Source organism: Cricetulus griseus (assembly GCF_003668045.3).
Source record: "Cricetulus griseus strain 17A/GY chromosome 1 unlocalized genomic scaffold, alternate assembly CriGri-PICRH-1.0 chr1_1, whole genome shotgun sequence".
NCBI lineage: Eukaryota > Metazoa > Chordata > Mammalia > Rodentia > Cricetidae > Cricetulus > Cricetulus griseus.
Genome location: NW_023276807.1, coordinates 80495539 through 80512176, shown reverse-complemented (window position 1 = coordinate 80512176; position 16638 = coordinate 80495539). Strand labels below are relative to the sequence as shown.

The 16638-nt window shown below is 39.1% G+C and overlaps 1 protein-coding gene across 2 annotated transcripts in view; it reads right to left on the bottom strand.

The window, feature by feature from the left end:
- The window catches only part of Vrk2 (VRK serine/threonine kinase 2), a 107838-nt gene that overhangs the window by 4369 nt on the left and 86831 nt on the right, over window positions 1–16638 (bottom strand). For both annotated transcript variants that reach the window (XM_027387991.2, XM_027387992.2), the window contains exons 10-12: window positions 14889–14947; window positions 10893–11059; window positions 5040–5186 (exon numbers count right to left, since the gene is read on the bottom strand). In XM_027387991.2, coding sequence (XP_027243792.1) covers window positions 5040–5186; window positions 10893–11059; window positions 14889–14947 — 373 coding nt within the window. The remainder of the gene's footprint in view (window positions 1–5039; window positions 5187–10892; window positions 11060–14888; window positions 14948–16638) is intronic.

Below are 16638 nucleotides of genomic sequence, written 5' to 3'. Positions count from 1 at the left end.
GGAGGTAAGAGGATTAAGGGAGGGTATACTGGGAGGGCCAGTTAATACTAAGGACCATTTGAGGGATCATATGGAAACCTAATATAGTAGACAATTCTTAAAATGTATGTGTGTATATATGCATGCATGCATACATGTATATGTATGAAAACAATCTAAATTGAAATTACCAAATAATTGAAGGTGATAAAGCCCTGACCAGACATCTCTCACCACCAAGTGAAATGGCTAGTGCCATAAATGGGTTCCATCTACATGAGCTGTTGGCCAATGGGGTCTCAAGGAGACCTCCAAACAACTCAGACTATTGCCAAAGCTTCAGGTTGTTCTCCATGAACTCATGGTAAAGCCCTGTTGCTGGAGACAACACCTACATATCTCACTGAACACGAAGAAGTCAAGCTGGTGCCTAACTAGAGCCTTCACCTCTACTGACTAGTGTTCATGATACTGGAGGGCACTCTGCATACTACCAGGAAGCTACACAACAGCCTGGCTTCAAACCCTGAGGTCTACAATGGTGACCTGTATGCATAATACACTGTTGCAACTGTGGCAGAAAATCTGTGAGAGTAACCAACCACTCTGACTGGATGTAACACTCCATGAGATGGAAACCATGCCCCACACTGCTTAGGTGACCAAGAACCTGAAACTAGATAGGCCAAGGACATAGGTAAAAACTAAAATTTAATCTGCTATAACAACTTAGCAATAAAATGATTCCTAACTACTTGCTCAGCCATCAATAGAGAGGCTTCCTCCTGTAATAGATGAGATCTAATATGGAGACACACAAATGGGCAATGGCAGAGTGAGAGACCTTGGAACACTCAGTCCTAAGTGTGATGTCTTTATCAAGCCTCTCCCTTCAGGGTGTAGGGAACACTGTGGAAGAGGAGGCAAAAAGATTGTATGAAGCAGTGGGGACGGAGGGCACCAAGGAAACAACAGGACTAATACACATAAGAACTCACAGATTGTAGCAGTATGAACAGGGCCTGCACAGGATCAAATGAGATGGGGTACCAGCACTGAGAGGGTAAGTGGATATGACCCCCCCAACCCAGTTGGTAATGTTCATGAAGGAAAAATCAGTTTTCTCCATGGAGTCTCACTGAAAATACAAACTACACTTAAGGGCAGCTCTGTGCCCAGCAGGAGATGGCCAACACAAAACAAACACAAAGGTAATTTTGGAGATGTTTTGTCTCATAATGGGCATTGTTTTTGTTGTTGTTGTTGGGATTTTTGTTTTTTTGTTTTGTTTTAACCTTGTGAGTCTTTTGCTTTTATATATTATGGCTTCTGATTTTGTGTTTTCATGGGTTTTGTGTAATGCATATAATATATATCTTTTGCTTTTTCTCTGTTTTTCCTGTTTATTTTGTTTTCATCTGGTTTGATTTTTTTATTATTTTTAATTTCCCAGTTTGCTTTATAAAGAGAGGAAAAGAAGGTGTGGAGTTGGATGGGTGAGAGGTCAGGACGAAATGAGGGAAAATGGTAAGCAGAATATATTGTATGGGAAATATTTATTTAAAAAAATTATGGGGAAGGATTCAGTTATCTATACTGGCTCAGGCCCATCTTGAGGTCTCACAAATGCCTCTCGTACTTCCCATTAAAGAAGCTAGAAACAAGGATGACTCATAGTTGACATGTTTTATCTTCCTTTATAGTCTCGTTGGCCTGATACTATGTACATCAAAATGACCTAGAATTCATGGCTATCCTGATACTTCATTCTCCCACAGGTTGGGATACATCCTTTTAGAACTTATTCATTTTATTATTGAATTGAAGCTAGGCTTCCTATGTGTATCCTAGGATGCTGTCCTCTGAGTATAAGAGCCCCCTAGCACCATGGGATGAGTAGGATCATCTAACTTGACTTCGAACCTGAGACTTCAGTCACTCTAGCCTGTGCCTCCCTGCCAGCTGTATGTAATTCTGCCCCAGCTGCATCTACCCGATCTTATGGTAGAAGGAGTTCCCACAGAATTTAGAGCATTCCATGTGCAAAGATATGAGGCTGTCTTCTTTGGTGTTAAATTGAGACTTTCTGGTATGTCTGTGTGGTGGTTTGATGAGGAGTGGCCTCCATTGGCTCATATTTGACTGTTTGGTCATTAAAGAGGCACTACTAGGAGGTGTGGCCTTTTCAGAGTAGGTGTGGGCTTGTTGCACAAACTGTTACAAGAGTTGCCATAGGGGAAGGGCCTAGGCCCTGCCCCAAATGACTTTACAGATTTTAATGGGAGGGAGAAGGAAATTAGATAATTTCTAATTTAAATAAAATGTGTAAAATTGTTTCCAATTTAAATAAAATTTATGAAGAAAAAAATCATAGGAAAGGATTCAGTTATTTTTAATGGAATGACCACTGGGAATTTGGCCATACTCTGATGAGTTTATGGGGAATAGAAATTGATCTTGGTGTATTTTTTTTTCTTTTTCTGGGGAGGGCACAAGGGTGGGAGGGTGGAACTAAGAGGAATGGGAAGTTAGTGTAATGAGGTGCACTGTATGAAATTCCCAAATAATCAATGAAAACATTACATTGGAATAAAAAGTTTTATGGAGGGAGCAAGACTTCAACCGTTAGAACAATGCAGTTTGTAAAGAAGAATGAACAAGTTGCCCTCCTAATTTTAGGATGTGGTGTAAAGCCACAGTAGTACATGTAGTGTGGTGCTGATCTAAGGAAAGATAAAGAACATGGAGGAGAATGGCCCAGAAGTAGTCCCCACCAACACAATTAGCTGATTTTTAAAAAAGCTTCTAAAGGAGTTCACTTAGGAAAAGAAAAAATCATTCCAAGGAATGATGCTGTGATAGGTCTGTATAAAAGAGTAGACCTCAACTCCCACCTCATGCCACACACAGGAACTGTGATGATATATACATGGCTGGTAACCACAATGCTATTAGTCATAGTATAAATATCTGTACTCAGAATTGATACTAATATACATGGGAGTGTGGTTACATGTAAAAGACTGCAACACAAAAATTGGAGAGGAAGTGTAAGAATGACCAGAACACTTGCACATATTGGTGGAAATATAAAAGGAACAGCAACTTTCCCTGAGTATTCACCAACATTTTAAACTTATTTATTTGTTGGGTTTGGGGATATGCTCATGTCATGGCCCATGTGTGGAGTTTCAGGGGGAAGATTGTGGGAGTCAGTCCTTCCTTTCACCATGTAGATCCATGGGGTCCACGGCAAGCTTATTTACTTGCTCAGCCATCTGGTCTGCCTATGTGCAAACATTTTATAATTGAACATATATTTATTTGCCCGATGATTTAGTAATCCCATGTTTCAGAAGAAATGCAATGTCCACAGCAGACTTGGGGCAGAATGAATGCAGTATTTCCCACAAATACATTAAACCAGAAGTGGTTCATGAGTCCACTAGAAGGAAAATGGACACGGGTTGTGGACTGACAAGGAATAATTAGTATATTCATGAATGCAAAGAAATCTCAAAAGGTAATAAATGAAAGAGGTGAACATAAAACATATGCTGTTATTGGAATTTAATAAGCAAACCTAACCTAGAGATGAAAATCAGAACTGATTCTGGAGTTAGAAGACTGAGAAAAAGGAGCAAGGGCTACTGGAGTGAGTGAGGACAACATACCACGCATCCCACTGAACCCACACATCCCACTGCAGCACACACATCCCACTGCACCCCATCATCCCACTGTACCCCATCATCCCACTGCACCCCATCATCCCACTGAACCCACACATCCCACTGTATCACACATCCCACTGCACCACACACCATCCCACTGCACCCCATCATCCCACTGCACCCCATCATCCCACTGCACCACACACCATCCCACTGCACCCCATCATCCCACTGCACCACACACCATCCCACTGCACCACACACCATCCCACTGCACCACACATCACCCCACTGCACCACACACATCCCACTGCACTACACACATCCCACTGCACTGCACATCATCCCACTGCCAGACCAGTCAAGGCAAATGTGTTTTTTCACTTGAAACCTGGGTGTCTACTTCCACAGGCCCTCCCTGTCTTACATGACAGAAGATTCCAATATACACTAAAGACTTAGAATTTCTGATTTTGTCACCAAGCAGTATTTGTGTTTAACTTTACAAGTGAGACTATAAAATATGCCCATCTGAAGTAGATTTCTGTATGTAAGTTTAAAATAAAACCACAAATAATGCCATTTCATACTGAATAAATGTAAAAGGGCCCTTTGAGCACTAACAGCAACATTTCTCTCTGGATAAACTTGTTTGCTGGTTGGATGAGAAATGCATAACTCTACTTCTAATTTTTGCCTCAGCTGCCAAGAAGTTCAGAGCCAAATTCAGTGCTCAGTTTAGTGATTAACATCCCAGCTGCCCCATATATCAATTTTTCTTGGGTGGAGGGTGAGAAAGGTGGGGGTATTAAATTATCCTGTTTCACACTGTGAACTGCTTCAAACCGCTTGCGAATGATGGTGCACAAATCAAATGAAATGCTGGCTATTCTGACTTAATTAAACTTTACTTTTCTCTCCAGATAAATTTTGTATGCTTTGCTTTTCCATCATAGGATGTCAGCTTAGGGAGGACTTTGCTGTTGTCTTCATGAGTCATCTGCAAAGGGCAAGTCATTCTCCACCCAAACAATTCCAAACACAGCCTGCTGACAGGCAGATACTACCCTTACATTTGATAGTAAGCATTAGAATACAGGAATCGTGTAAAGTACAGAATATGCAAGGGAAGGGTCCCTAATGGATTACAGTGTGCATTGTTACATTCTTAGGGGAAAAGAAGGAATTGGATCTTTCCACATGTGTGTTTGTCTCTGTTCTTGTAACAAATGCTGTAGGCCGCTTTGATTTTTACCAGGTGGACAAGACATCTTCTGTCCACATTTAACAAAATCATACAACCTTGACCTTAGGGGCAGGGAGTCTGTATTCCCACAAAGTGTTTATTCTAAAGTCACATCAATGAAAAGCACACCCAGATCTCACCTGTGCTGCTGCTCTGCTCAGCAGAGCTCGGGGCTGGCCCTCTTCATGCTCCTTTCTCCACGTTGCACTTGTCCCTCTGCAGGCTTTCTTTGGGAACTTATCTGGCAACTCAATGGCTGCTTTCATTGTAACGTTTGGTGAATCCACCTGTTGGTATGGAATAAGAATATGTAATGAAATGAAAACTGATACTTCTTTTAAAAAAAAGAAAACTCACATCCAGATTCTTTACAAGCCTAGGGTAGGTAACACTGAACTTGACAAAGAAACAAACAAGAAGCAAGGATGGCTATTATGGGGAGAAAAATGCAGTATCTATTGAGATCCAGACCCTTCCTCATCAATGGGACAAGACCAATTAAAATTAGTGTCACTGTTATGCATGCTTTAAAAATTATCTCTACAGAAAACTTGCTTACAATGAAAATTGTATTTTTATGGAACATTGTCACATTTTCAAACTGTATGTGAATTCATTATTAACCTTTGCTTCTAGTGGAGCCAGTGTATCTTTGTAGCTTAAATTCCTATTAATTAAGATCTTATTTTCCTATTGTTGAAGAGAGGCTAATTAATGTGAAAGTATACAAGGAGCTTATGCTGTTGCTTACATGGAGTGCAGGTAGTTTAACCTCAGTGCGAGATGAGTTCATGTCACCTGGCACCATGTACTAGGACCAGAGGTTAACTTCATGACAAGCTTGCTGTCTCTTCTTTTTCACACTGTGGTGACATCTGGGGAATGACTGACTCTCGATAACCTTGAAGTAGACACAGGAATAGAGGGCAGATCCTACAACACAGGTGGAAGATTGAAAGCCAACCAAGGTCCTTGAGTGAAGTGTTTGTTCAGCAGCTTCACGTTTCCAGCCACTCCAAGTGCCATCGCCTTTTTCCCTCGGTTAAATGGAGAGCAGGAGACAGGAACAGCACAAGGGGAAATAATGGAGTAGCCAGTGCCAAAATAGAGAATAAATTATGCTGGCTGGGCAAATAGAGCCTTAATTTGTAGTCTCTCAGTTTCCAGTTTCTGTTGCCAAGTGTGTTCATTCCTTATCTTTGAAATAGGCTGGTGCTCGGAAGGTGGGGCTAAGTTGTCACAACACCCTCCTTTAGTCCCACCTCCTCCGGGATCTCAGCATTTTAATGAATAGCAAAACCACTGCCTTTCACTAACCTGCAAATTGGAAATGTTTCCCAATCACTTGAAGTTTAACGTTTTTTTTTTTTTTTTTTCAACCTCCCTCTAAGTCCATTGGGAAAGTTGATGGGACCTAAAAGCCACCCTCCCTAATATCACCTTGGTAAAAAAATGCATACTTGCTATTTACTTCACTAATGTGAAATAAGGGTACCCACACTTGTTTCACCCGGAACAGTGATAGAGAAGTCATTGTGAAATATACTCTGGATTAGCTAAAGGTTTTTCTCTTTCATCTTTATTCAGATTCAATCAACAAATGAATATTTAAGTTGTCTGCTGTGAGGTTTTGACATCTCACATTGTGAAATACCACAATCAAACCCATGCATTTATCACATCTGTATGTAGTGAGAATATGACATCTATTTTCTTAGTAGGTTTCAAGCACATGCCATGACACGTGACATTAATAAGTGTAGCTGTCATGCTGTATAATAGATTCCTATAACTCATTCATCTTATAACTGAAATGTTTGTGTCTTTAACCAACATACACCTGTTTTCCCCAACTCCAAACTTTTGGTATTTACCATTCTACTTGCCAGTGTCTTATTGGATTAGATTCCGAATAAGAGTTACAATTAGGCAGTGTCTGTCCTGACCTGTTGGGCATATTTCACTTGGTATTAAAGAAAAGAGGGATTTCTTTCATTTTTAAAGCTGGATGACTTTTCTTATTCAGTGCATTACTTTCCTTCATTCACCAGTGGATACTTGTTTCCCTTCTGCAAGTAACTCTAAAACAGAGATGCAAGGGTATCTGTGACATGACTTTATTTCTCTCACTATTTGTTCAGAACTGGGGGGTGTGGAGTTATAAAGACTGTTCTTATTTAAATAATTGAGGACATCTATTCTCTCCTATATACTAAGCATTTAAGGTACCAGTTTCCCCTGGGAACTTCTGACATATTGAACAGGATTGGGCATAGTATATATTCTATCCTGTCTGAGGCTTCCTGGAAGACAAGGTCCCTCGGGGGTCACGCCAGTGGCCTGAGGCTTATGCTGCAAGGCTATGGATGCTTCTATCTGATAAGTAAAGTGTTTCCCACCTTATGGAAGACTTGTATTTCCACACAAATTTATAATGCTGAGAAAGATGAAATAAATAAATTCTTAATTTTGAACAGAGTGAAACATTCATATTTACAAAGATAAGAAATTAAATACAGAAAACACTCCTGAAATCTTAGAGTACCAAAAGGGATACTACCAAAATATGTATCATTTTCAAGAAAATTCACTACTTAAATGATATTTTACTTAATTTTCCAATGTAACCTCACACTGTTCTATGAAACCAGAACACTTTATACTCCTAAACACTGATAATGAAAAAGTCTTCCAGCCAGGGATTCATGTTCCATTCCTCTCATATAGAAAGCACAGAGGAAGACAAGCTCATAGAATTATTTTAAGAATTAAAGCTGAAAATTTGTACCCCAGCAACACACATTTCCCTTTGATTTGCTGGACCTCAGATTGAGACTGAGAAAGGAACCACATTTTACTGTGTGCAGTGAAGGAAACTCAAACTTCAGTTCTGACCCACAGCTCTCTTGCCGCCTTGAAATGGGCAACTCCTCAGAGAAGGGGCACAGCTGGAGAAGAGGGACCGCCCAGTGCAGTTCTCCCACTGACTTTCCTCTCTGAGAACCCAGGAGCTGCAGCTGACCTCAGCAAGCACTGATGAGATACCCTTTCATTCACTGGATTTGAAAGAGTAAATGGCAGAGGGTGACTGGGATATAGCTGAATGATGGCATGCCTGCTAAGCAGACTTTAATCCAAACATAACGCAAAACAATATGAAACAAAACAAATGAGCAAATCCAAATGCTTCAGTGGGCAGCATAAGCAGCTGTGAGGCTGACACAATGAACCTTGGGACCCGCCTGGTGAAGACAGCCACCTCCAGGGCTGCTGGATGGTGTTTCAAATAAAGGGATTGCTTTTTCAGACAAAAGAAAAAAAACAAACAAACAAACAAACAAAAGACCCAAAACAACAGCATTTTTGCTATATTGACTAAAATTCATTTCCAGTTTAGCTCCAAAGGAAATCCCACAGTTTACTGTAAATGGTTTACCACACCCAAACATCTGTTAGTAAAATATCTCTTTACTTTGCAAAAGCACACTGTGCGTTCTTTCAGAAGTGTGATCGTTTCTAAGTCAAAAGCATTTTTGTAAAGAATCCTAAATTCAAAAAATTTCATCATAGAATGAAATAATATGCTGAAAGAATTTAACATACATCCTTTTGAAGAATAAATGGTAAAAAAAAAAGTTTATTTGTATATGCATTCTCTTTCAGGCACAATGACTTATTTTTAAATACCCGTCCAAAAAAAGTAGAAGAAATAGTAATTCTTTCAGTAATCTGTCAAGTAGCTGCAGTATCGCACATGCATAGTGACAAGGTGTACTCGGAGAAGATGCTTTGACATGAAAGAGAAAATTTGTAGCCACCAGGTCGACACTCCTTGATTCAAATAATTCTGTTAAGGAACCATCAGCTGCAGACACCTTCCCGTGCGCATCACTCAGCCCAACTGAGGACAGGATGGTAATGTCTGTATAGTTCAACATTTTTAGGTTTGACTTTTATAGCATTAATAAAAACCTGTAAACTGTAGAAATTAAAATTAAGATGCAATTTACCCACAGATAGTGAAAACTATATTTTCGACATATTTAAATATATATGCACATAAATAGTAGAAAAAATAAAGTCATTAATTAAATGCTGATATGCTATGAAATATGTCTTGCTAGCTACATATCCAACAGAAATTAAGATATTAAAGTTACATGTTATTTTTAAATAGTGTTACTTATAATTAAAGCACTCTAATCAAAAGGGAATAAAATATTTTTCATGAAAGCTCATTGGAAAATGTTCTACATTGTATTATTCTCTGCTTAAAAATTGGTTCAACAACAAATACTCTTTGACTTAGTGAACTGTATATTGTGGAGGATAATAATTAGAATGTTCTAGCAGAGGATATAGCATTATTTCTAAATGACTTTTATATTTCAATGAAACTTATGAAAGTGAAAACTACAAAAAAAAGGATGAAAATCTTCTTAAATTGGTACAGAGTAAGTGCTGACCGTCACTGTAAGGGGACACTGTCAAGGAAATGGTTCTTTGTTTCCCTCACTATAAGGGGACACTGTCAAGGAAATGATTCTTTGTTTCCCTCAGTATAAGGGGACACTGTCAAGGAAATGGTTCTTTGTTTTGTTGGAAAAGTGATAAAAATACAAAAGTCAATAAAACTGTTAAAAGAAGTCTCCATAATTACCAAGTTCAAAATCCAGTGGCTTTTCATTAAACATGAACTTTCGTTCTGCCTTCTGCAATATGTAAACAGTGCTGACAATTGGTTTGTGAGGCACTTGCTACAATAAAATGTAATTGTACCACGAGAGAAAGGTGACAATCAGGGGATCATGAAAAAATTACATATTCTCACTGGTAGTTAATTAGCCATGCAAACCCTCCTCAAACAGATATTCTCTTCTATTAGGAATGATTACTATGCAGGCCTACAGATGTCAATACCACAGTCACTCAGATACTTCTTTTCCTACTAATTGAAGGTTGTAAAGCTCTGGTGCCAAGGTTTTGCTTCCAAAGAGCTAATTTATGACTAGAAGGATATTTTATGTCTTCAGTTGCAGCAGCTACAAAATTCCGCAAATCAGAACCATCTGTGCACTGAGACTTGACTCACCATTCATCTAGCAGCCTATCAGTCACATTAGCCTGCATCCTGCATTCTTGGCTCACAAGCACTTGTGATGTTCCAAAGTTCAGAAGAAATACTAACGTAGATGGCATCCTAACCTTAACTTGTACCTCCACCAGAATACCCTCCACATACCTACATTAGTTTATGTATATATTTACTTGTTTAATGTGGATAGCCTCAAGTGACAGAGTCGTTTCCTTGTCTGTGTAACGGGGTTACAGACTCAGGTTTCTACCATTCTCTTCTCAAAATCCTTTGACTTTATACTTCTTTGCTTTAAGTATTAATTTTTTAAAATTGATGTGAGGGCATCCATTCAAAGAAGAACAATAAAAGAGACAACAAATACAATAACAACTTCATTAAGAAAATAATTCCTTCTATAAGTTGAAATATCAATAGATGTATATTAATAATTTCTAAGAATACTATCTAGCTCTGTATCATGATGAAAATGGGATGCAAAGACACAGGGCAAGAGTGAGATCCACAGAACTGTAGTGAGAGAAGCACAGGGCAGAAGTTAGGGATCCACAGGCCAGGAGTGAGAGATCCACAGAACTGTAGTGAGAGAGATCCACAGGGCAGGAGTGAGAGAAAGCCTAGAGAAACAGAGAAGGGCTCTTATGAATCAAGGTGGAGTGGCCTTTAGCTTTGCCCCAGCCAAGGCCATCAGCGATTGCTTCATTCTTTATCAACATACAACAGGCATAGATCCCATTATAAGGGATAATACGTCAGAGGAACTTTCAGGTTTCTTAGTGCTGGGTTAAAAGAAATAAGAATTAACGTAGCAAGCAAGTCGTTTTGGACCTGAAAGGTCTTCACAGGAGCACTTTCACAGTGTGCAATTCCAAGATCACAAGTATCATGTTATACTTACTTTTTGAAGGGTTGGAGTACAGACACGGACACTCTGTGCTTTAGTGGAAAATTCCAGTGGTCCTAAAGGTACCCCATTGGGATTCAGAATTTTCTTGAGCTTCTGATAGTCTGGCTTTTCATCATAAGCTAAATTATGGACACATACCAAGAACTGGGCGAGTTCACCTGTGAAGTATCAAAGTTTTTACATGTCACTCATAATTGGGAAAAATTAGTAAAACTCTAATAATCCCCAAATTTTTCTGTTACGTTTTTCCTACACACACATACACACACACACACACACACACACACACACACACACACACACAAACACACACACCTGAATGAACTAAAAATAAGTCAATAAACAGCATTTAAGATAAAAAATATTTTAAATCAAATGGCATGCTTTGCTAAAAATGTGATAAACTGACAATCTTTTCAACATCTCTTTGCTGATATGCTTACCGTGAGCTCAGTGCCAGGTGGAAGCACCTGTCTGTACAATGACAGTTACTAGCCTGGATTTATGTGGCAAAGCTACTAACTACTCAAAATCACAGTAGCTCAATACACTTTTCTTTTGCATTAACATTTAAACATTCACTTAAAAACAAATGTTATTCATTATAAATCTTGAGTTCAAAGGCAAAATGCATTGCAACTTTTACCTACAGCTTTCATTTTGTTATTTTATGAATATATTTGGAAATGAATATGGATTCCACAGTTTTAGTCATGCTTGGCTTTAATGGAGAGGAACCACCCCTCTCATCCCCCATACCCCAGAATCCCAGTGCATTTGTGCTATTCCTGATTTTAGGTCAGTAGGCTGAGGAGCTATCTTTTCTAATGTCAAAGTGTGTCACAAGAGCCACAAAGTAACTCCTCATTCCAGCTTCTATTTATCTTAGTGATAGGCTTTCAAGCCAAGGCCTCACATGTGCAAAGTACTCTGCCACTAAACTAGTCCACCCACTAGTTTTTGTTGTTTTTTTTTTAAATAAGCACAATTAATAATAAAAAGCAACAGAACTGCATTAAAATGTCTATGCTTTGTATGTTTGTTTCAGGAGGAGGGTCATGCTAAAATCATCATATTTTCATTTGTTTAAACACTTTTTATATCTGCTTTTCCCCTTCAAAGACTTATTACTGACCCAGGGTACCTCATTCTTTCTCACTTGGGTGTTTATAATCCATGGCAGGAAGGTCTGGACAGCTTCATGAAGCTGAGGACCTAACATTTTTCCTTCCCTCACATCCTCCCTCCATACAAACCAACATGTAGAGGCACTGGGTCTCACTCCCTAGACAAAACCAAATTCCAAAAGTAATAGTCACTCTTTCTCTGAAAAGCAGGTGACAATTTTTGTGTGTGTATGTGTATAGGGATGTGTGTGTGTGTGAGTGAGTACACTCGCACAGGCACATGTGAGTTTATGTACCCATGGAGGTCCGAAGAGGTCATCAGATTCTCTAGCACTGGAGCTTTAAGTGATTGTGAGCTCACCAATGTGGGTACTGGGAACTAAATTCTGGTCTTCTACAAGAGCAGTAGCCCCTCTTACTAGCTGAGCTATCTCTCCAGCCCCAAGAGTGACCATTCTATACCACAGAGTTTTTATCTGGGAAGGAAGAGCTAGTTAAAATGAGAGCCCCTGGTTCTGCTGTTATGGTTGTCTATTTTCTGTTTTTAACAGTCTAGCCATTAGGCAACTTACTTTCCCCTTTTTCTTCTCCAACATATGAGACATATCAAGCTCTGCTACCTAACATTTAGTTCACCAGATTGCTATCAACCAGCTCCTGTTTTAGAGCTTAGAACTGGTGTTCTCTGGTGTCCCTTTAGGTGCCAGTTACTAAAGAAATAACAACAGTCTGCCACTTTCTGGGACATATTCTGCTGCTTTTTAGTCTTGCAATAGCTGGTCAGCTGAGCTCAGTATAAACTACAAGTCTATTAATCAGAAGATCCCAAATGGAGAACAGAGCTGAGTTTGTTGGGAACAAAATGCTTGTTGTAAGACAAAGGAGAATTCCCTGCACATCACCAACTGAGAGCAGCTGTACAAAAGGCCTCATGGGCCTGAGGTTTAGAAAATGTGGCACCAGAGAGGATCAGGAGGGCAAAAAGAAAAAGGACCACCCCATTATGAACTTGTTATCATAAGCCTGAAGCTCAGAGCTCTGGGATGGAGCACTGGTGTAAACATCAGCCTTCCAAGGTCTGGCTTTATTCCGTGAAGTATAATCTTTAATTGGCTTGTGGATTTCCAGAGCTGTTAAACAGAATGCATCAGGTATCACAGAATTGGTATACTCCTGAATTACCTGCTTTTTGGGCTAGTGATATATTAAACATCACCATTGACTATATCTTTATTCAAGACAATACTTCTGAAGGTACTACACTGAGTTGGACACACAGGCCACGAACTTCTGCATTGCCTTATATAAAAAAGATAGGAAAAGAACTTTGTAAATCAGTTTATTTTCAAAACTGTGCTTGCTCTACAATCTCCTAAGAAAATGTTGCTATTAAACTCTGTGCTTTAAGAACTCAAACCTGCTTATATTTAGGAGCATAGACTAAATTCATGGATATGAAAATGAGGAATCACACTTTTCATGTGACTAAAATTCTAGCATATATCTAATGATCAAAGTATCATGGCACATAGATTGGCTCACAAGCATCCACCCCTTGTACAATCTGAGGCATTCAGGCCTCCTTCCTTTTCTAGACCTGAGCTGAGAGGACAAGAAAGTTAAAGGAGGCATAGAATTTGAAAAGGAAATGACAACTTTTGCTTTTTGTCTTTCTGAGAAAATATGCTATCTACTTGGTAAGAATAATGTCAGTTTTATCAAGTTATCTAATACAGTTACAGAACAAAACCACCAACAAAAAATGGGCAATTTTCACCTATCTCCCCTCTTTTGTCCCTTCCATTATACGAAAAATATCATAGAAAGGGGAAGATGAGAACCTGGCATGATGACATTCAATGGGACTTGGGAAATGGAGGTGGGAACAGGCTTGGCTTGCTCCTCTTTGATTTCCTTTATAAATGACAACTTTGGTTCACGGTTAAAGGTGAGCTGTGATTATAGGCTGAGACGATATTTCCACTGCTCTACTCACACATATGCTAAGGCTAACCTTGAGCCTCAAGTCAACAGAGAATAAGACTCACTCTGCTGCCACATAGTGGTGGTGCATATTTTTAATCCCAGCACTCAGGAGGCAGGGGTAGGCTAATCTTTGTGATTTGAGGCTAGCCTGGTCTACAGAGATAGTTCTAGGAGGACAGCCTGGGCTACACAGAGAAACCCTGTCTTAAAAAAGATTCACTCTGCTAATCTGCCCTTGGAAAAAGAAAAGTCTGATGGTAGAGTTAGCTGGCTCTTCTCTATATGACAAAGCAGCTTCATCCTGAAGTCACTACTGAATGACTCACACATGCATAAACAAGTGACAGAAATGAGAACTGCAAGTTTATTTACCAATCATACCAATATGAATGTCACAGAACATGAAAAAGTCTTCTACAAATGTGAAGGAAAAAATTGTTTCAAAAATACACCTCTACACCCCCTAATCGGGTGGCTTTCTAATCTGAAAAGTTTTGCTGATTGATCAATATAATGTGACCCAGGTATAAATAGCATTTAGGCATGTAATGGTTAAGTTTTTTAAATATACTGACTCAAAAATAGTCTTACCTCCATTCAAAAATATCTTAATTCTAAAAGTACCAGTTGCTATTAGCTAACCTGTGAATGATTCTCACAATATAAATCTAAAACTCTAGATCAAAACAAAAAGCTAGAGCTCCACTGCTTTGGCTCAAATGTCAGAGATGATTTAAACATCTTTAGCAAACTATCTGTGACCCTGGAGGTTTTGCCACTATGGGAATGGGAGTGGATCAGGCTAAGGCCTACAGAGTGGCAACTGTGATGACCTGTGGAGAGAGACATGCAGAGGGTTTGTCATCCAACTTACAGCAACTACTTCCAGGAGGAGCCCACGAAAGCACTGATTCTGGGAGCTCATCCAGCAGACTAAACAAAACAGGGAAAGGACATGGTAAGTGTCTTCAACTCAGGTTCACTGTTTCCATTAGAACATAAAATTCTGATTTGTGTTGATAAGACACGACAATTGTGCCCCCCCTTTTTTTATCCAACTGTAATGGATGGGAAGATTAGCAAAGGGGGGAGGCGTCCTCAGTTCTAACTGGCCAGTTTTACAGCTGTAACTACCTAGAGGACAGGCAATGTAGAAACAGAGAGGATTTAACTCAAGTTGTATACAATTCAAGACTGCAGAGGTAGAAATGCTTGCTATGATGTTGCCTCAGAAACAACAACAAAAAAAATACATATAAAATTGTTTGTGGATGGTGAAGTCATTTTTTCCTCATATATTTGTCGCTTGAAAGGTGTGGGGGTCTCTGCAGATGTCACAGCAGGCAGCAGAACTATTCGAGAAAAGGTGAGAATGAATGAAAACTCAGTTCAAACTGACTTTGTCAACCTTGATCAAAACATCTGGGAGTCTGTCGCCAGGGGGTTTATTGTCAGCATATTTAAACCCAATAGAGTATGGGGAAAAGGTTTCTAGGAAACAGTCATTCCAATTCCAGGTATACAATAAAGCTTAGGGTATGACTACATAGAAACTCATTTGCAAAATACACATGGCCTTGAAGGTAGGTTCTACAGCTAAAAGGCCCAGTATCTAGCATGGTCTCTGACCAAGATAGCCATAAAGTACATGACACCTCCCCTAAGGATGAGCTCTGTTAACTGGAAGCTAAAGATAAAGGTTTAAGGAAGGAGAGTCTGGGATAAACATTCTGGGGGGTTTGGGTGAGATCTGACTCCACAGATAGCAAAGGTCATTAGGTTGTTAACAATATCCATTCCCATATTTCTGGGTGGGAAAACAGGCATTTTAACTCCTTCATTGAGGAGAGGCCCCTGTGTGTTCAACATTCCTGGTTTCCCTGGTGATCTGTGGGCAAAAAGACCTTTGAGCCCCCAGAAAAATCATATTTTACTCGTGAATTTACCACTGGAGAGGGATGGTTTTAGTTATTTGTGTGCAATTGTTTTCCCCTGGGAAGAGTTCATACTAACCAACGATTGAATGAGTTAACAAGAAATATCAATAAAATGACACACCAATTCAAAACAACAAACACCAGTATTTTTGACTAAATAAATATGACTCTCTAGTCTCAACTAAAATTATAGTTTTGAGTAAAGGGTTCACAAAGAAACTCAAGCAGAAAAGTACAGTATGTGCAGTGATCTCAAGTGACCCATGACACCAAACACAGAGGGACATTGCTGTGTCCAAATTTGCCACCCTGTCTCATGTTACACCTTCATAGGCAAATAAAGGACTGTTTATTATATAAGAAATCTGAAAAGTTTAAGTTTTGACATATAATATGTTAGCTCCATTAGTGTTTAGATTTATATTAATCAAATTAAAATGAAGATATTAACATAAGTAAAGTAGAGGTAATGTTTAACTTATTAAAACCCTATATTTGCCACAGTACCTTTATTATACATGAATACATATGTAGACATACTCATTAGTTATCGAAATGAAAGCATCTATGCATACATGTTGATACAAGACTAAAACAAGCCATTCATAACTCTTATTAAAAGAAAACCTGCCAATGATCATTGGAATTAAAATGTTGGCCTTTAACTGAAATACACTACTTAAATTA